This window comes from Takifugu flavidus, chromosome 5, assembly GCF_003711565.1.
Source record: "Takifugu flavidus isolate HTHZ2018 chromosome 5, ASM371156v2, whole genome shotgun sequence".
NCBI lineage: Eukaryota > Metazoa > Chordata > Actinopteri > Tetraodontiformes > Tetraodontidae > Takifugu > Takifugu flavidus.
Window position 1 is genome coordinate 6,891,438 of NC_079524.1, and position 19,412 is coordinate 6,910,849.

The 19,412-nt window shown below is 42.2% G+C and overlaps 4 protein-coding genes across 11 annotated transcripts in view; 2 read left to right on the top strand and 2 right to left on the bottom strand.

Moving 5' to 3' along the window:
- Positions 1-138: 138 nt before the first annotated feature.
- On the bottom strand, positions 139-5,745 carry mob1a (MOB kinase activator 1A). Its single transcript, XM_057032666.1, has 6 exons — positions 5,455-5,745; positions 4,644-4,810; positions 4,422-4,515; positions 3,595-3,728; positions 2,164-2,327; positions 139-2,001 (listed from the first exon to the last, which is right to left on the bottom strand). Exons 1-6 carry the CDS (start codon positions 5,466-5,468, stop codon positions 1,924-1,926), a joined length of 651 nt encoding a protein of 216 aa, XP_056888646.1. The 5' UTR covers positions 5,469-5,745; the 3' UTR covers positions 139-1,923.
- Positions 5,746-6,281: 536 nt separating this feature from the next.
- On the top strand, positions 6,282-9,775 carry mthfd2 (methylenetetrahydrofolate dehydrogenase (NADP+ dependent) 2, methenyltetrahydrofolate cyclohydrolase). The gene is made up of 8 exons (XM_057032638.1): positions 6,282-6,445; positions 7,703-7,887; positions 7,986-8,108; positions 8,184-8,336; positions 8,415-8,522; positions 8,603-8,695; positions 8,881-9,006; positions 9,103-9,775. The coding sequence occupies exons 1-8, from the start codon at positions 6,366-6,368 to the stop codon at positions 9,249-9,251; spliced, it is 1,017 nt and encodes a 338-aa protein (XP_056888618.1). The 5' UTR covers positions 6,282-6,365; the 3' UTR covers positions 9,252-9,775.
- Positions 9,776-10,599: 824 nt separating this feature from the next.
- arl6ip4 (ADP-ribosylation factor-like 6 interacting protein 4) lies at positions 10,600-12,013 on the top strand. Of its 2 annotated transcripts, none has more exons than XR_008950523.1 (5): positions 10,600-10,876; positions 10,960-11,289; positions 11,461-11,578; positions 11,679-11,769; positions 11,838-12,013. XR_008950523.1 is itself a non-coding variant. In XM_057032664.1 (5 exons), the coding sequence occupies exons 1-5, from the start codon at positions 10,726-10,728 to the stop codon at positions 11,892-11,894; spliced, it is 726 nt and encodes a 241-aa protein (XP_056888644.1). In that variant the 5' UTR covers positions 10,600-10,725; the 3' UTR covers positions 11,895-12,013. The 2 variants fall into 2 exon arrangements, 1 of the variants encoding a protein (XP_056888644.1); XM_057032664.1 differs by having other exon boundaries at positions 11,700-11,769.
- A 797-nt stretch (positions 12,014-12,810) lies between these two features.
- Positions 12,811-19,412, bottom strand: part of LOC130525571 (membrane-associated phosphatidylinositol transfer protein 2-like) — a 29,811-nt gene continuing 23,209 nt past the window's right edge. For 2 of the 7 annotated variants that reach the window (XM_057032474.1, XM_057032476.1), the window contains 10 exons: positions 18,909-19,070; positions 17,909-18,199; positions 17,388-17,536; positions 17,176-17,292; positions 16,979-17,095; positions 16,727-16,875; positions 16,481-16,630; positions 16,207-16,387; positions 15,931-16,059; positions 12,811-15,837 (listed from right to left, as the gene is read on the bottom strand). In XM_057032474.1, the coding sequence (XP_056888454.1) occupies positions 15,469-15,837; positions 15,931-16,059; positions 16,207-16,387; positions 16,481-16,630; positions 16,727-16,875; positions 16,979-17,095; positions 17,176-17,292; positions 17,388-17,536; positions 17,909-18,199; positions 18,909-19,070 (1,814 nt within the window). In that variant the 3' untranslated portion in view covers positions 12,811-15,468. Of the gene's footprint in view, positions 15,838-15,930; positions 16,060-16,206; positions 16,388-16,480; positions 16,631-16,726; positions 16,876-16,978; positions 17,096-17,175; positions 17,293-17,387; positions 17,537-17,908; positions 18,200-18,908; positions 19,074-19,412 lie in introns of all 7 variants that reach the window. The other 5 variants (XM_057032475.1, XM_057032473.1, XM_057032477.1 and 2 more) reach the window with 3 other exon arrangements.

Consider the following 19,412-nt stretch of genomic DNA (forward strand, 5'->3'; position numbering starts at 1 on the left):
ATAACAGAAAATAATAGATAAATACCAAAATGGATGGAACGGCAATGTTAATATTGGAGTGTGATCAAGCTGTCATATGTGCAAAAATTTAAAAACATCTGGAAGACTACAGATAAAATAAAAAAAATGTACACTGCATCATACTTTTGTTGTTTATTGACATTTGTAAACTACCAATACTGTCATATTAGACATTTGTGTAAGGCACAGTTTTGTTCAGATATAGTAAATTACCAATCTTATTTACAGCAAATGTTTGGACACCGAACATAAATCCCCATATATCATCACTGTAAACAAACCTTTACAATGTTTGAACCATTAACTATGCATATATAAAAGAATGAATTCATCTGAAGGCCCCTGTTCCTTATTTGAAATGGTAAGTTCAGCAATTGAATAAAGAAAACATTAAAACCCCCACAAATCTTAAAAAGGTCACAAGTCGAAAAAGAAATTACAAGTGACATATAGAAATGAATTTTTAAAAAACGACAGCTGCAAAATCAACCGATTTTCTTATAGATCATAAAGTTCCGGAGGTACACCTTAAACTTTGAATGACCTGCAGCTAATGCGATTCAAAATAGCAGGTCTTCACATTATGGAAAGGTCGCATTAAGTGTCGCATCATTGAAAAAAGCAACACACTCTGCTGTATAGAAATGAAATCAGTTGGATCATTGCGAGGCATCCTGTTATCTCTTGTTGTCTGGATCAACAGGAAAGGGGTGGAGGACCACTTCCTTTATCCACAGTTTACCAAATAGAACTCGGGAATGATGAGAGCTGCACTGACTTGTAAAAGGTTGGCAGTACCAACAGCCCAGCTGTTGTAGCCAGAGGAACTCAGGGAATGAACATAATATATGAATTTATAGAGGGATTAGTTATTAAAAACATTGTCACTAATCAGTGCAAGGCTATTTTTTTCTAAATGGGAGTGTTTTTAAATCCAGCAATGAAGGCTTAGATACTGTACATGCAAGTCTCTTAAATTTTCTCTGCACCACATAAATGAACTAAAATGACAGCAAAACTAAAACTTCTCATATAGACTTTTTTTTTTACCATTACCAGGATGATTTCACCAGCACAGCTCCTCTATAAGGTTCAGCTCACAAAAACCTGAAGTGATTACTCAGTAAACTATCAAGCATAGTAAACACATCGCTGGAAAGACCAGACCTTGAAATCTACTGATACAATTGAAATAGTAAAAAAAAAGTGCAAAGTACAATATTGCATTAAGTGGAGTTGCAATAATGCAGTTGCTGGTGGTGTTTTGGTGTCCAGTAAATGACCTTTTCCAACCGCAGCTCCTCATAACCTTCAGACATTTAAACCTTCAGATTGCAGCTCAGTATGAGGAATGTTGGTGTGATCAGATTTAATCTTACAAAATTAGGGTTTGTTATGGTTTGTTTGTTTTTTTGGGGGAGTGGGGGGTTATACCACTGCCTGCATGATAAACTGAGGATACCATCTACACACCAATACATATTGACGCTCTTTCTACTCTAATGGAAATTTTGAAGGTAATGAGCAGCCAATATAATTACAGTAAACCGCAGAAAATAACCCCATTTCCAATTACTAATTAAAAAATATATTGGAAAATTAAAACAATATTTAAAACCTGCCAGGGGTAAACTGGCTTCCACTTTAACTTGTGTCCTTGGTCCAATTTGAAATTAAGCAATTGCTTCAAACCCAGTTGAGTGGTAAGAAACTTAAATACTATTTGAAATTAACTTAACTAAGAATGAGGAAAGAAGAAAAAGAAAAGAAATGTACAATGATAAAAAGAGAAGGCACAGATAGGAAAAGCTGCAACTACGCGTCAGAGAGGTAGCGAAGGTGAAAATGACGAACACATGAGGAAAAAGAAATTTTAACAGACTTCAGTGTGAAATCAAAGGTCTATCTGTCCTTTGATCCAAGCTTCTCGATCAGTTCCTGCAAGGGGGCAAGCTCTCGCCTGTCAATGAGATTGAACTCCTAACAAAAGGAGAAGAAAAATGTTAGCTTTGAAACAGTTCTATGGATTTACTCACTGTGGTAAACTTTGCAGTCATGTATCTTATCGTATGGATTCCTGGTAAATACATGACGACTTGCATTAACTGGGTGTTAACGAGTTGGGGAAGAAAAGATTCTCACCTGAACAAAGAAAATGAAATGCTTGAAGGAAGTGTTGAGGTGAGCCTCCTCCTGCAGCTGCATCACAGAGTCAAAGTGTTGGTGGTAGATGTGAGCGTAGACCCTGAACAGACGCTTCAGGATGGTTTTGGCCACAGACATGAAGTTCTTTGGAAAAGGGACTCCTGTGGAACAGTAAAAAATAAAAATGAAATTATATAATGTTATTTTCAAATAATATTTTGTGCTCAGGGTAGAAGGATGTTTGTTATTAAACTTCTATATTTGCAGGTAACCCAATAGATGGTGAACCTGCAAATATGAAACAGACAGAATCGAGAACAGAAGACGTCACAAAGTGAAACCAAGAGTGTTAAACATGAACAGAATCCAAAGATGGAAAAATCGGTGAGTGTAGTTTCAGTGATGATTATAACAGCGCTGACAAAAAACTACAGGCACGATATTTATCGGTCCGGTAATTTATCCCCCAATAATGAGAACATTTTAAGGACTGTATTTTATCTTATCGTACAATTTTTGCTGATAGAAAAAAAACTCTTTCACATTTCAACGTTGTTAGTGAGGAAATAAGCAAAGTGGTGAGGAGAGTGACCATTTTTCACCATTTCCAGGAGAATAACAGGGTAAAATACCACAAAAACAGGAAAAAAACACTAGGTTTTAATAGAATTCCTCTTAAACGTCACCAAAGATTTCTCATCGTACCAGTAAAAATGTGAACAAAACAGTATCAGTGTCAGTCATCATCAGTTACCAGCATCAGCTTATTGCTTGGCTCTGAATGCTGTCACAAGCACACCAGCATCTCACAAAAGATAATAAGAGACATTCTTCAGAAGCTGTAGACCCTAGATTGGATTTTGAAGCTATTGTTTGAATGGTCAAGGTTGTTTCAGATCAATGCATGCGGGTGCAAATCAGATATTGATCTGGCGCCTCAAGACAAGTTACAACACGACTGCTTCAGTCTTTCATTAGACCATGACATCGCGCTTGGCCTACTTTTAGGGCTACGATGCCGACAAACAAGGTTACCCTTGTCTTTTGTAACAGTCAATATATTTTCCAAAGTTGTCCCATCAAGGTTTATTTTGCTTTTTATCTAGTCATGGCTCATGTGACACATACAATTTAAGAATCAAATGATCAAAAAAGTGCAAAAATCCAAAAAAACAGCGTGGTTTGAAAACTCAGTCTACATTCCTGGACAATTAATCAACATTCTTAAGCATTTCCTTCTTTCTGGAGGGCTGCTCCACTCGTTAGACACACCGTGACCTAAACTCATGTCATATGACTAACCTGAACTATGAGAAACACAGCACTTACTGTCTGTTTAGGCTCACTGTGCATCAACATGCCAAAAAGTCTATGGCAAAAGGCGAGTTATCATCCAAAATGAATAACTTCACCAACTGTTAACCTTACCTATCTTGGAAGGAAAGAGCGTCTCATCATCCAGCTGATCCTGCACCCAGGTCATCAGGTAGTCGATGTACTTTGGTGCGGAACATTTGATGGGCTTCTTAATGTTCGTGCCGTCGGCCCAGTGATACTCATATCTACAGAGTAACGTTAAAGGACATTAGCTTCTGTCATTAGTTGATACAGCGGGTGAGAAAATTAAAGGAATGCTTGTAGCTGATTGCTTCTCAGCATCGAAAACATAAATAGAATGAGGAAGTAACGTTAGCTTAATGGTGTGTAAAAAGATCACATGCAAGGTCTGATTCCCGTTTTTTGTCCATGTGACACTCAGATGATCTACGGTACACACAGAGAAATCATCTTAATTATGGACAAAATTTAAAAAAAAAAGGTTTCATTAGATAGATTAAATTATACTGAAGATTTGCATTTTAGGGCACTCGGAGTATTTGAGTTTATCCTTACAGGAATGATTAAAATAAGGGCCGGAACAGTAACAGTACATGCCCTTGAAATATGATTTTGAAAAAGATGACTTATTACATAGTACAATATCCTTGGAGACATGTATTTGTCATGCTGATTCTTTGAAGTTGGTTTAACATGACGCACCCTGCGTCTCAGCAGATTTAGGTCATTAGCCAAAAATGATGTGTTCAGCAAATATCCAGGGCTTCCTCTGTTTAATACGTGAAGACAGAATCTGAGATAATGTTAAAATTCGTGTCTCCATTCCACCAGACACAGGCATAACCAAAGCAATGCCACATCAGTAAAACATGCACACATATAGAACTACAACCACAGACAGAATCGGCAGAGATTACCTTGGTCCTGCAGACATCACAGGGCAGCTGGGCTCGGTACAAAACTCCGTGATGGTCCCATAAAGCATGTTGATCTGGTTGAAGAAATCCACCGCTGAAAGAAAGGACAGGTTTACTTTGTGGATGTATCCAAACTGGCATCCAGACAAAGGTGGGTTACACCCCTGGGAGAGTCATAAACACATGTATGTATAGAAAAATGTCACATATTAATGCACTCACTGTTAACAGCAATCCATTCATTGAGATCCTCTCCCTCGGGCAGCATCACTGCCTGCCTCAGGTTTCCACTGCCCAATGTTGCCTCCGCATGTTTCAGAAGTTCGTACTGGTGGGATCCTTCTGGGATATTCTTCTTAGGCTTGAAGGTTTTAGATGAGCGACTACCACTGTAGGAATTCAAAGGTGGAGGCTCAGCATTTATCAATCCAGTGCAAGATCCACAACACTTGGGCTGCCATAGATACACATGGATGAGGGGGGGCTTCAGGAACTGTACTTAAAGCATGACAAGATGGGTTTTTGGGTTTTTTTTTTGTTTGGATTGACTAATGTCTGACTGTAGCACATGTGTCATGTGTCATGAGTTAACAAAGTTAAGAAAATTGCCTATTTGCCCAGATAGTTCCTCACCCACATGAGTCTAAAACAGCCCCATTTGCTAAACTTTAAACTATAAAGGCGTTTATCACAACACAACACGAAAATCTAACGCCAAATCTTACTCCAGAAGATTGAAGAGAGGATTGTGAGTCGCTCTCATGTCTAGCCGTCCCCAAAGAACCATTAATCCGGTTCACGATTTACGTAATTGCAGAGTTTCAGAAGTTAGTCAACTTATTATGGTTAAGAAGTCCTGGTATCGGAAGCATAAGCCTTTAAGTCGCCAAAAGCCGACAGCTACTAAGCACATAATGATATATTCATGTGTGTAATACGAAAGAAGTTCGGTGGTGTTTTGTGTTAAATAGGCGTATGCAGCTAGCCTTGACCGCACCGACAACTTTAGCAACAGACTGCTAACTTTACTTACAACAGGAAGCTCATCTTGGCGACGCAGTCGGTGGAGAGGCGCCGTTTAAACGTCTGTAGTATGAATTACTTGACAAAAATATGCGACACTTGGGGGGGAAAAAAACAACTGTTTCTCAATGGCGATTGCAGCTTCCAGAAGCGGTGAAGCTAACGTGAACGGCACCCACAGACTTCCTGTAACGGTCCCCGAAGTGGCCCCCCAGGGGTTCTGTCGCCCCCTGTCGACTGTCGTTTGTATGTGCTACAGCACCAGTCCAGCATAAAAAAAAAGTGTAACATGAGTTTCTGCAGGATAATTAAAATACAAACTATAAAGGTCACATTCTGCATCAGATTATTCTCGTCTAAGGGTCGATAAAATGTGTCAGTGTCTTAAAATGTGTCACGTATCTTTGTTAAAAAAAAGAAAAACTTGCAAGATACATTTAACTTTTGACAACTCATTAAAAAAAGAACAGCCCGCATTCTGTATTTTTCCACTGCTTCCAGTATGATTTCTAAAGACTGTCTACAATACATGACACACTTTCCAGAGATGACTACCCAATGCGGTATATACAGGTCGTGGGGGGGGGGGGAAACCCAAGTGCTGCACTCATCGCAAAAAACTCGTTTTCATATGCAGTGTGCACTAAAAAGATAAAAAAAAAAAAAAAAAGATTAAAAATAATATACACACTTCACGGTTGCGCATGGTAGCGTGCGATTTAGTCAGGGAGGGTCCGTCGTCGCTATCTCCGCGGTCGTGTGGACGCACGCACCAGTTACGCAATCGCCGGTCAAAGGGGCGGGGCTTGCTTTAAAGCCTCCCGTGTCTCCGGCGGCCCCCTCCACTCGCTCGGCGCTTCGCTCCGCGGTGTGGTTCCTTATCGGCCTTATCCTCCTCTTCGCTCCCCTCAGCCGGTCAGAATGGCAGCCATCAGGACTCTCAGGAAACTCTGTCAACATTCCCAGCAACAAGTCTGTAAACTGCACACGTCCGCCTCAAGGTTAGTGCGTCCGCCGTCTTGAATGTAATTCATCCGTTTTAATGCCACTTTTAACGAATTTTCACGAGAGACTGATAACCCGGGAAATACACATTTCTTGCGTGGATCTACACAGTATCATCTGCTGAATACGATGCCGCCTGTTGCTAAGCTTTCTCACGTTTAGGAAGATTTTTTATTTCTACCAATATTCGTAGCGGCGAGGAGGTTGGGTGCGCCCCCAGCCGTTTGTCGGCGGTATGGCAGCGGCTTGCTGGATGATGAAATCGGGCTGAGCGCTTGCAGGCTGCGCTTTGCAAGCAATTTTAGCTGTAGGTCTATTTATGTTGCGGTCGGCGCCAATGCAACGGAATGCGTATGCATATTATTTGAAGTGGCCATGATCAGAGGGGTAGAGGACGTCCCATGATATTGATAAAGCATTTGCAGCATCTCGTGCTGCTGCTTTATTGGAAACGTGCTGAATGTACCATGGCCGTGATGCAGGTAATGAATTAATTGAGCACACACTGTGAAACCTTCAAAATCTGATTTGGTTTTACATGAAAAAACGTTGCATGTACAAAGGAATGTGGTTAGTTGAATAAATGGGAAATGGTTTTCTTTTGGGAAAGGATACTTCACACACGTAAAACATAGTTCTACATTTACCTATAATCTACAATTATTAGCGGTGCTGTCCTGTTGCCTTGACACAATTACACCGGTTGTATTTGGCCCTGTCATCACCTCATTTTGCCCCATGATGTGGCACTTTTTCTACAAGGTTTAATTTGTTCGGACAAAGTGAAAAGGGTGGTTACATCACTGTTACTGGCTCATTACTCCTCAGTTATTATTTTTGTTTGCTGTTATGTAACAAGTGACCTTCTTGTTGGTCCTGAAAGTGGGACGCTGTGCCACATTTGCATTATTATTAATGTATTTTTGTTTTTAGCTGCATTTCATTTTAAATTTTGCCAAGTTCACATAAGTTATTGCAAGTCTAGTGTGCTTGATTGTGCAAGTTCTCATGTTATAGTTGCCCTTAAAATGTCAGCGCTAATTTTAGAAGGCTTTGCTCATGTGCAAAGTTTGAGATTGGATATACAGTATATACAGGTGGTGTCCGGTGTCATTAGTCCTATTCAGTAAGATTAACACGTGGTGTCCAGGAGACTGATAATTTGGTACAGGAAATATTTTGTCTGCTTGTTTGTTTTGTTGCTGTCCTGATTGACATTGATTTTTAATGTTGGCTCTGCTGCCATCTCCCAGGCAAGAGGCTGTGGTCATCTCGGGAAAGAAACTAGCACGGCAGATCCGGGAGGAGGCTAGGGCCGATGTGGAGAAGTGGGTGTTGGCCGGTCACAGGAGACCCCATCTGAGTGTGATCCTGGTAGGAGACAATCCTGCCAGTCACTCTTACGTCCTGAATAAGACACGAGCTGCGGCTGACGTTGGTAAGACGGGAAACACTTCGGCTTCTCGCATGTGCGTCAAAAACACCTATTCAGACACCCGGTGCGGATTGTTTTCACACTTTCACAACCTCCTACAGGAATCAGCAGTGAAACAATCCTCAAGCATTCAGACATCAGTGAGGAGGAGTTATTGGATCTTATAGATAAGCTCAACACAGACCATCGTGTTGATGGCCTTCTGGTGCAGCTGCCTTTGCCAGGTAAACATACACTGTTTTAATGGGTTGGCTGGTTTGTTACACTTTTTCCTGAACTGCATTTATGTCTTCTGGCAGATCATATAGATGAGCGCACCATCTGCAATGCAGTTGCGCCTACCAAGGATGTGGATGGATTCCATGTGGTAAACGTGGGCCGCATGTGCCTGGATCAGTCCACCATGCTTCCTGCGACCCCCTGGGGAGTCTGGGAGATCATTAATCGCACGGGTAGGAGGAGTCAGTGTTTACCTCCTCTTGTTTAGAGGGTTAGATCCAGCTCAACTAACATTAAGAAAATGATTCCAGGTATTCCTACACTTGGGAAGAATGTCGTGGTTGCCGGGCGGTCCAAGAACGTGGGAATGCCCATCGCTATGTTACTGCATACAGATGGTCGTCATGAGAGGCCTGGAGGTTGGTTGCAGGGCATGTAGGTTGTCTTTGGGTATAAATATCTGTATGAGATCCAGTGCTAAGAATGATGTCTGTTGCAGGTGATGCAACTGTCACCATTTCTCACCGTTACACTCCAAAGGAGCAACTTCGCCAACACACAAAAATAGCTGATATTATTATAGCTGCAGCAGGTCTGTATACCGGATTTTTGAATTTTAATATTTTAAGTCTAATCTTTTTTTTAAGTAGAACACGGATATTTGTTTTGAATGTGATTAAACAAATTCCGTCTTGTGTCTGTGGCATTAAGAAAATGTGCGGAAGTTGAGTTGTCTCTTGGTGGTTCTAACTCCAATGTGTGTCTGCTGAACATCAGGGATCCCAAACCTCATAACTGCAGACATGGTCAAAGAGGGAGCAGCAGTGATTGATGTGGGTATAAACCGAGTGCAGGATCCAGTCACCGGAAAGGGCAAACTTGTTGGAGATGTGGATTTTGAGGGTAAGGTTTAACTGTAAATGTCTTACTTATTGCTATGTCGCTTGTGTGCCGCATATCTTAAAGTTTATCCTTTTATTTTTTTTTTTTTTAAAACAGGTGTAAAAAAGAAGGCTGGCTTTATCACCCCTGTACCTGGAGGTGTGGGGCCCATGACTGTAGCAATGCTTATGAAAAACACGATAAAAGCAGCAAAGAACGTTTTGCTGTACCCACCAGAAAGGGTGCGCATGGCAGCTGCATCTTAATGGAGAGAGGAAAATACATCACCGACACATTCCATCGCCTTTAGCCCTGACGACGAGCTCCACTGGCTCAACTTGCACACTGACTGGAAAAGATGGTAGCTTTATTGCTGAACCTCCTGCAAACAACTTACAGCGTCAAGAATACTTATGTTTGAATACTGTTACATTCACTCTTGCAGTTTTCTATTTTCTCTGACAGCTGCCTGTCTTTACAACTCTATTGTATGTCTGTGAGGACATAAGAATGTGAAAAAAATCAATTTATTTATTGCTACAGTTGCAGTATTTAAACAAGAATCCATAAATGGAGGACACTATTCCATTAGAATTCTGACGTTAAAGGTCTTGGAGTACTGGCATTAAGTGCATTTTGTGCAACAGACTGATTTTTTTTTGGATTGGATTGGCCTTTTGTACAGAGAACAATAAGGGCTAACAGTCAGGAAATTATTTATCAATATACAAGCTTTAAGAATTCACTATTGCCTTTGCAAATCTTTGAAATAAACTGTTTCAATGCTTAAGCTGTCTCTACTGATAAATTTGATTCTTTATATAGTTTCTGGGTCATTCTTTGTATTCAGACTATGTCAGGACACTGAGTGTTTACTTTTTAGGCATATAATTTAAAGTACATTTACAGATTTTACAATCAGTCTAGGTCAGGGGTCGGCAACCCAAAATGTTGGAAGAGCCATATTGGACCAAAAAACAAGAAACAAATCTGTCTGGAGCCGCAAAAAATTAAAAGCCTTATATAGGGCTCATAATAAAGGCAACACTTGCTGTAAGTGTCTATATTAGCTGCATTAGCCTACTTTCCAAATGATAAGTAGGCTACAAATACATAATGAGCATTCATGATGAAATGTTTATTTTCCCTGCAGCATCCTGGAGAGAATGAGGCACCACGTGGCCGCTCTGCTGTACGATGACGCTTTAAGTTTAACTTCCATTATAATGAGATGTTGAAATTAAATATTTATTATACACATTTATACAGCATTGGAAAACTTTAAGAATGATTGTCACGTTATTCCTCCTACAGAAATTATATTAAAACAATTTCCAATTTCATATTTTTGAAAAAGCTCCAAGGAGCCACTAGGGCGGCGCCAAAGAGCCACATGCGGCTCCAGAGCCGCGGGTTGCCGACCCCTGGTCTAGGTATTCTGTTAAATGATGGAATGATCTGTGGTGACTATTTTCAGAGTATAAATAAATTTTAGGAATAAGATTAACACTACATATTTTTAAAATGTCACATATAAGCTATGCATTAAACATAAAGGGTTAAATGACAAAGTAAATACATTAAAATTACGGATCTCGCCTAGGAACTAAAATATTATACTTGTTTGGCGGAAGGGAATTCGCAACGGACATACTTCCGTAAATCACAAGAACGGAGCTTTCGAATATTTCACAACCAAGATCTTGCGTGAGGATTCTGTTGGGATTTATCGCCGCGATAATGAATCGTAGCAGATCACACGACAGATCCATCAGAGAGAATAAAACGGAACCGAAGAAACGCCGTCGATCCTCTTCATCATCTTCTTCGTCATCATCCAGTAGTAGGAGTCAAAGTAAATCGTCCAAGAAATCGTCGCATAAGAATAAAGGTTTGGAACATTGGATTAGAAAGTTTTGACAGAAAACTTACTTCTAATGAACTTTTGTCGATTCTTTCTTGCTTTTTTAACAGATGTGAAAACAAAAAAGAAACGCAGACGATCATCATCATCATCATCCACGTCTTCCTCCTCGTCTTCGTCTTCATCCAGCAATGAAAAGACAAAGAGGAAGAAAAGTAAGAAAAGTAAAGCCAAGAAGAAAAAGGCTAAGCTGAAGAAACAGAACAAGAAGGAGAAAAAGAAGAAACAGAAGTTAAAAAAGAAGACTAAAGCGGCGGCGGCAGCGGCCGCCGCAGCGGCTGCGGCGATGGCGGTGCTGCCATCGTTGCCATCTCCTGCAGCCGTTAAACCTCCTTCTTATCCGGAATTGTGGCAGAGTGATGAGGTGGAGCTCGGACCTGGTGAGAAATAAGGTCAACACGGCTCAACTGTGTTGACCTGTCAGTTATACTCTAAACATGTGGTGAATGAAGATAATGCACCTGCATTCGTCAGTATTTATCATCATAAGACCCCAACTTAGATGTTTGTGAGGGGTCAGGAATTTAGTTGAATAGTGTTTTTCCGTGTAGTTATGACAGATGAGCAGAAGGCTCGACTCTCCACGAAGAGACCGCTCACCAAAGAGGAGTACGAGGCCAGACAGAGTGTGATCCGCAGGGTGGTCGACCCAGAAACTGGACGCACCAGGTAAGCCGAGTTTTTCCAATGGACTTTTCAGGGATGGATTAGCTTTCGACTGAAAATATACTCATAAACTGTTCTATTCTTTCATTCTTGGGAAAAAAAGATAATGTGTGCTTTATTTGAGATTGATAAGAGGAGAAGGAGAGATCATAGAGGAGATTGTCAGCCGAGAACAACACAAAGACATCAACAAGGTACATTTGCAATATTTGTGTGAAATAAATCTTTAATTTTAACATTTAACCACTATTTATCCCATTAGCAAGCCACCAAGGGAGATGGAAACACCTTTCAGAAAAAACTGGGAATCAACAGGTAGAAGCTGGCCATGTCTACTCAACGCTGATGTGTTTCATCATTTCAAATGTGTAAATGTGCTTTATTTAAAGTGCTGAAAGGAGAAATGGCATGAAATTGATTAAAAAAAATCTTTTGAGATCACTGTTGTAGCGTTTCCACACTTGCAACAATAGAATGATGAACTAATTCATGCTTATTTAGAATATCCGCATTTTAAAGCATGGCAATATTTTTTGCCCCTAGCTCTACTTTACATACACATTTTCTCACCTTTTGATCACGTTTGTTACTTTGTGGGTCCACTTCATCTTCTGATGAAGCAGCTTCACATACTACCTAATGTTGGGCATTTGTGCATGGTGTTTTTTTTTTTTTTAAATAAAGCTACGGTAATTGGATATTTCTGAAACATTTTTAGATATTTAGCCTTGAATTGTACAAGTGTTCATTATCAGCATTTTGAGCCCCCCCCCAAAAAAAACTATTTACATGAACATTAACTCATGTAAGCTAGCAGCAAACTTGATCCAGTTGCACAGGCTTTTATCTGACAGGTGGGAAAAATGTCTGGCGGAAAGTTTTGGGGTCCTGTCAAAGGCAAACATAGGTTACTTGCTGACCATTAACCCACAGCCCACTGTAACTAGTGTCTAATGTGTTGGAGGTATGAATGATTTGGTTATATTTTAGAGACACAAACAAAATCATTACAAAAGTATGTTTAAGTCACCAGGTGGAGAGTCTTGGATACCACCTCACCTCAAAGTGATGAAAAAATGGCTAAATCTTGTCATAATGAGCATTATGGAATGTTTACACCGTTGTGACTTGAATCCTTTTGGACTGGAAGGAAGGAAAACGTTACCTAAACACTTACATGGAAGCAACAATGGTAAAGTCATGTCACCAAATATAAAATCGTGCCACACCACCAATAATTTTACCACTGAAGCAAATTTAATGATCATTTTGTTGTGAAAGAGCTGTATTCCATTCATTCCCTCAGGAAAATTTCAAATGTGTGAACTACTGGAACTCGGTACTGCCGTGACAAACACCATCTTCACAAGTATAGCCTATGTAAACTTCAAAGCACTACTTTATGTTATATATGCAACTGTTGGGACATTCGCCGGCAACTCAGAAGATCAAAACGGGACAGAAAGTTCCTAATCTTAGTGAGAATTCTTTGTACATTACCTTCGGAAAGAAAACGATCCAAAAATATGGCATTTTCCTATCGCACAGTCCGTTAATTAAGAGTCTTCAACAGTCTATCCGTTTCTGTGAAGTCAGCTGGGGAGGGGGCAGAGTTCATCTTCGGCCTCGCAACACAATGGTCAGAAAAGGGAAATATAAGGCCTCTGGTGCACCTGTGCGTCAGGAGCAAAAGCGATTGTCGGCCCAGAGGTATCCTCACTCCATCGGTAACCACAGCACTCTGCTCCTACATTCTCTGGACTCCACTGATCGGATCTTTCAGAACTCTGAGCTCGTACTTGACAGCATTTCCAGGCAAACCAAATCTATAAAATACGGTAGTCAAAATGCAGAGGGAGAGTGATACAAATCCTGATTAAGAAGAGTTCAGGCAGTTTTGTTTTCAGCAGTGACAGATCCCGCTTTAAAAACGACCCTTTTTACGAAAAACCAGAGTTGAAAGATCCCAAAAGCCTTCAGGGAGGTTGTGTTTGTTGAGAGATAAGTAGCCCTAGTAAATTGAGAAGTGAGCTGACTGGACCTTTGAGCGCTGGAGCGGAAAGGGAAACAACACTGAACGTATCAAGGCCGGAAATTCTACAATGCAATTTAATGCAACGATTGAATAAATGGCATCGTGGTTGTTTTTGTAAAGATTCTCTTAACCGGAGGCGTGTGGGAGCTCCTACTATTAGCGTCTGTAAATTAAGTGGCTGTTGTGGCGATTGTCACTGTGCTGACGTTCACTCAGCACGGCCGGTTTGATCTGGTGTTGTCATATTGCACACTTCCCCTTACATGAGCCCAAGTTGGTCCATTGCATTCAGCCCCACAGGTGCCTATCATAGGGACGAAAACACGTCACTATAAATTGACAAATCCTATGTTTACCCTTTTCAGGAACAAATATTGAACAGCATATGGTACAGAATTTACAATGTGAACATTTGTCCTCCTCAAAAGTTGCATCCGAACAGAGAAAAGAGGCCTTTACCTAAGATGGAGTGTCTATCAGCACGCCTAGCATCCCATTTACAGTTTCACCATATAAAGAGGGAAGCTGTATCCCGTTTAAAAAAACAGACAAAAGTGACATGAAAAAGCAATTCCTCTGAAACAACTGTGGTGATTTGCAACATAAAATAATCAAAATACAATACCGTGCCAGTAAAAGACCTCTGAGTTTCTGCTGCAACTGAATATTTAAAAATAATGAAACAAAATATAGCTGAAGTAATATTTAAAACATGTCTTGCCCACAAAAAAATCAATGCATTTTAAAATATAGTATATATATATATATTCTTAAATAACAATAATGATCATCAGACAACAGATTGTACCCTGAATGAGGTGGTTTTTACCTCCCAGAGCAAAGAAGACACTTAAAACTGGTCTTCAGAGGACCAGATACCAGATCTGCATTGTGATTTAACAATTATGTACAAGCCATTTAAGGCATTGAGATACATACATAATTACACAATCTGTTCCATCTTGCACAGAAGAGCTCATTCCTTTCCCCTCTCTTCGTGTACAACGCATCATTCATCAGTTTCTACTTTGGCACATTTATGCAGACGGCAGCCCGAGTCCTCCTGATGGCTGAGACAGAGTACTGATTCAGGAAGCTACGGCAACACGCTCGAGTTCAATTTGGTCAAATCGGTTCAGCTGCAACCGTGATAAAGGGTAATTTTGCAGTTTGCAGCTCCGTGTGATAGCTGGATTGTTCTTTGGTCTAAGGGCAAATAAAATCAAGAAAACCAGGACTGAAGGCATTGGCTGCCTCCTGCTTTTTAAATGCTGCCTTTAACATTTTATTACTTAAATAAAACCTCTTCACGTTGACTTTCAGAACACCTCCGTCCCCCCTTATGCAAATACCTCTGCTGTCTAAACCATTTTCTCCCAATCAGCTCTGCTCCCACAAGTGGACTCAGGGTATCTGAAAACAAGGAAGCATCTCAAAAATGTTGACGCCCAAGGTCGATCTCTGTGGGGAGAGTTGTGCTTGCAGAGATCTCATCAATCAGTTACAATACAGCGTCAGTATTTGGACATAATACAGCCACCGTATCGTGTCTTTAACTGCTCTTTTCTCGTCACGCCTGGAGCTAACAACTTCAATCTAAAAGCTTGTATTCAAGATTAATAAACTGTTACTACAGAAACAGTCTGACTTCCTGTCCTAAAAATGATGTGAACTTGCCTGCATGTCTCCGTCAGGTAGATGCTTCGGCTGCTGTACATAAATTTAACTATGAACGGCGTTAGCTTAGTAAAGAATGGTTTGTAGCACCTGTTATTGTTGTATTCAGCCATCTGTTTCACACTTTGCATTTTATTGTGGCAGTTTTTTTGCTCTGTGTTTGTACCATCCACTCCTAAGGTCATTTGGGGCTGAAAATCCCCGGATCCAGCTTGGTGCTGCTGCTGCGGCCCCAACAGCTGGCTGTGATGCTCATGCTGCGTTGTGCTGCCGCCTGGCTGTGGCTGTGGGTAAACTCCAGCCGCTCGCCGTCGGATTGGCTCTGCGTGCGTTCCGGCCTGTTGTGGATGCCGCCTGTCGGGGAAGTCGGGGCCGGTTGAGAGGAGATGGTGCGCAACAGGTGGTTCCTCTTCCTCAGGAAATCACCGTTGGCGCCCAAACCAAAGCTGCTTTTGCGCAACACCATGCGCGCGCTGCTGGACTTGGCTGGGCGAGAGCGGTGGTTGTACTCCAACTGCGACAGGTGAGCTGCATATCCTTCGGTGATGAACTTTGGGGAGGAAAAAAAAAGCACGTCATTATTATCTAGTTATTATAATTGGTTACAGCTACTTTTCCTCTAAAATCGCAAGTTCGACGGCACCTGGCACTGGTGCTGCATCTTTTTGGAGGCTCTTCCAACGATATATATTTGGGATGGAGGGAGACCAATCGAGGTGTAGACTGAGATATCTTTGGTTGAGCCGTAGCCAGCGAAAATCTTCATGTGAGCCTGGAATCGTTTGCATTGGGATTAATATTTCTCAAGTATTGATAGAACTTTTGTTTTCTTTTTCTTGACCCTACACAGATTCAGAGCACAGTACACAAACATAAACTGCATACAGCATCAGATTCTATCGTTCCCTCATGATCTGACCTCCGTTAGGGACTTGAGGAAGTTCGCCTTGTGTCTCAGAGGGTCGTGGACCAGGCCGTCGCAGAACGAGACGATGCCGTGAGGGAAATTGTGCTGTGACAACCAAGCCACCACCCGCTGCTTCTGCATGTCTGGTCGTCCTGTCACGTAGATGATCAGATAGCCCAAATCCTGCCAGTGCCTGAAACGGCGAGAACAGGGGAACAAAACAAACGTGTGAACATGCTCATCCAATCATCCTACCACCACGACACAGGGAAGTAAATCCTGATACCTGACGACATCCACGGCTCCTGCTCGCACTTTGGGGTCACTGCCCATGATCGACACGCTGGCAGCAAAGGATCCGTCGATGCTGAACACCACAAACTCTGTGCCTCGCGGAACGACAGTCAGGTAGCTGTCTGCAAATGTGTGGTCACCCCTGGAGAACAGTCAGACCAGGACATGAGCAGCGTACGCATTACATTCAAATCTGGAGAAAAAGGCTGAAAAGTCTAAAAAAAAAAAAAAATCTCACCTGACCACCATTTTGACTGGGTAGACCCCGATGCCCAGACGTTTATCTTCGGGGACGACAAACGAGACGCGGCCGCTGCTGTTAGTCACCTCCGTGTTGAAGTACACCCATTCACCGGACGGAGGCTGCGTCATGATGTGCAGGTCAATCTGCAGAGGAGCGTCAAACACTCAGCAAAATGTGCACACACAGAAGCAGCCGTTGCGTGTGTGTGTGTGTGTGTGTGTGAAGCTGGGGCAGATAAGAGCTCACCTTCTCTCCAGCCAGAGTCACCATGTCCAGAGGGCCGTACATAAAGCGACCTGTCACGACCTGCTGGCAGTCCTCCGTGAACACCGCATCGTTCATCCGATGGTTTGCGGTCACATTCTGTCAATCCAGGAAGCGAACAATGGCCACTAAAGAGACACCGTCACACCACTTCCCACTTTTGTAAACAAGACACCTACTCTAATCTTCACATGAGTCCTCTTGCGGAGCCACTTCTCTCGAGGCTTAGACGGAGTGAATTCACTCACTTCTTTCCCATCGAGCTCCAGAATGCTGGAGTTTTCATGCCTCATCACCTACAGGAAGGAATTTCTGGGTTATTTAGGCCTGGTGCCTGCAGGCAGTACAGACAAGTCCAAAAAGAGAAGAGGGTATTTAAATCTTGACTCGCCTGTCTCAGAAGAAAAGACACCACGTCAGTAGACTCCCAGTATGATGCGTGGAAGAGATGTGGTAAAGCCACGGTTGGGAAAGCTGTGAGAGCATCGGGGCAGTACAGGGCAAAATCCAGCCGCTTGGTGCCCCACCAGCGTGCTGCAACTGTGATGGGAACGGAGTAAATACTCTGCAGAAACGGCATTTCTATCTGTGAAAAGGTGACACTTTTGCTCTTAAATCACAACCAGCATCGTCCCCAGCAGATCTCCGGCTAAAAGATGGAAACCAGCAGCGGAAAATAAGATTGAAGGGCAGAAGGGAAAAGAGAATTAGACCATACGAGCAGGTAACATGGTCATTCGCGTCAGTGTCGGCACGACAAGAAGGCAGAAGCTGTACATTTTTACATTATTCGGTCACTTAAAATATCAAAGATCAAGTAGGAATGAATGTTAAGACAAAGGGGCATTGAGTCAGAAACAGCACCAAAGCTTGAATGTTGATTTTTATCCGTCCCCTCTCACAGTAAAGTACCTTGCTCCACTTCAGCCTGGGAGTCCAGCGAGACCAGATCAGATAAAGCGCAGTCCAGACCGGCGGACAGGCAGTTCTCGTACTGACCAATCGGACTCTGACCTTCACTAGCCTCTGCCTCACCGTCCAGCTCTGCCCCTAGATCTGCATTGGGTAATTCCATGGCCTGGTCAGCCTTGGCTTTTTTACGGAACTTTGGCGGACTTTTCAGGAAGAATTTGGTTTGCGAAGAAAGGGCGAGTTCGGACAAAAGGCCAAACTTTTTGGACTGGCTAATTTGACATGATTTGGCTATAAGGAGAAAACAAAGGGAAAAATGTGTAAAAATGACAGATGGTGCAACAGGAAAACTTTTTTTTTTCTATGCACAATAAAGAATGTCGTGTCCAGGGTGCAATAGACAAGGAATGTTAAAGCTGGAAAGAAAATGTTAGTACAATTTAAGGTGTCTGACAGGTCTGAACATCATTGCAACAACATTATAACACAGTGTGAGGTCCAAAATAAATGTTCTGAAATAAAAAGTGAAAGAGACTCTGAAGGACAATCTCACATTTAACGCAACAGAGTACCGGTCATTTCAGCAAACACCGACTGCACAATGCGAGAATGGCTGAGGGGGGCAGGTGTCTACATGCATTGCAACATCAGATAAATGCAGCACTTGGTTATTGCATTTACATTTAGACGGTGGGTAAGAGTGAGACACACAGTGAGAAGTGGACCTGAACTCGTTTTTTCTGGAATTCGGGTTTTCAAATTAGTTAGAAGAGGAATTTCATGAGGCTGAGCATCAGTAGAGAAACAGAGGAGGGTGTTTATTTCTGACTAGCTGACTAAGATGCTCTAGTTTGAATGGGGGTGTGTTTAGAGTCAGAATAATAAAGAAGAGAAAGAGGAGAGACGGAGAGATCTGGAGGAAAAGACAAAGAGGGGAATGAGTGGACCAGATTGTGTGTGAGTGAAGAGAAAGTGGGTCGTTGGTATTGAGAACACTTACTGTTGGCTATGCTGGTAGCAGTGTAACTGTCTGCCATTCCTGAGACCTGGCTGGCAATGCTGACCTCACTGGCCCTCCGCTGGCCCCGGGAGAGGGGGCCCGTTACGGGGGAAGATGGGTACGAACTGTCCATGAAGACACCACCATGAGACTGAACAACATCTGCTATTGAGTCGAAACAAGGAGATCTCATTAGACAGACACATGGGCAGGGGGGTACTTGTGGCAATGGGGTGGGAGAGGGGGGTGGTGCAGGTTTGGGTGGCGGGAGAGATGTGCGACGGCGGGCGCCATGGTTTCACAGGATGAGTGAAACCGCAGCTGCCACGGTCAGATTTCTGTAAAATGACCGGGAAAACAAGTACATGGAGACGGAAAACACTGTAAAACTACATTTAGTTTACCCACAAATGTCACACACACACACACACACACACACACACACACACACACACACACACACACACACACACACACCACACACACACACACACACGCACACGG

Bases quoted from the DNA above. Each gene is read 5' to 3' on its own strand.
- mob1a (XM_057032666.1), bottom strand. The intron at 3,729-4,421 runs GTAATCTCTGCC...GTTACTCTGTAG, and splicing joins GTGATGTCTGCAGGACCAAG to ATATGAGTATCACTGGGCCG. The intron at 2,002-2,163 runs GTGAGAATCTTT...TCCTTTTGTTAG, and splicing joins ATTTCATTTTCTTTGTTCAG to GAGTTCAATCTCATTGACAG.
- mthfd2 (XM_057032638.1), top strand. From the start codon at position 6,366: ATGGCAGCCATCAGGACTCTCAGGAAACTCTGTCAACATTCCCAGCAA. The intron at 8,337-8,414 runs GTAGGAGGAGTC...AAATGATTCCAG, and splicing joins GGAGATCATTAATCGCACGG to GTATTCCTACACTTGGGAAG. The intron at 8,523-8,602 runs GTTGGTTGCAGG...TGTCTGTTGCAG, and splicing joins TCGTCATGAGAGGCCTGGAG to GTGATGCAACTGTCACCATT.
- arl6ip4 (XM_057032664.1), top strand. From the start codon at position 10,726: ATGAATCGTAGCAGATCACACGACAGATCCATCAGAGAGAATAAAACG. The intron at 10,877-10,959 runs GTTTGGAACATT...CTTTTTTAACAG, and splicing joins ATCGTCGCATAAGAATAAAG to ATGTGAAAACAAAAAAGAAA. The intron at 11,579-11,699 runs GTAAGCCGAGTT...GCTTTATTTGAG, and splicing joins CCAGAAACTGGACGCACCAG to ATTGATAAGAGGAGAAGGAG.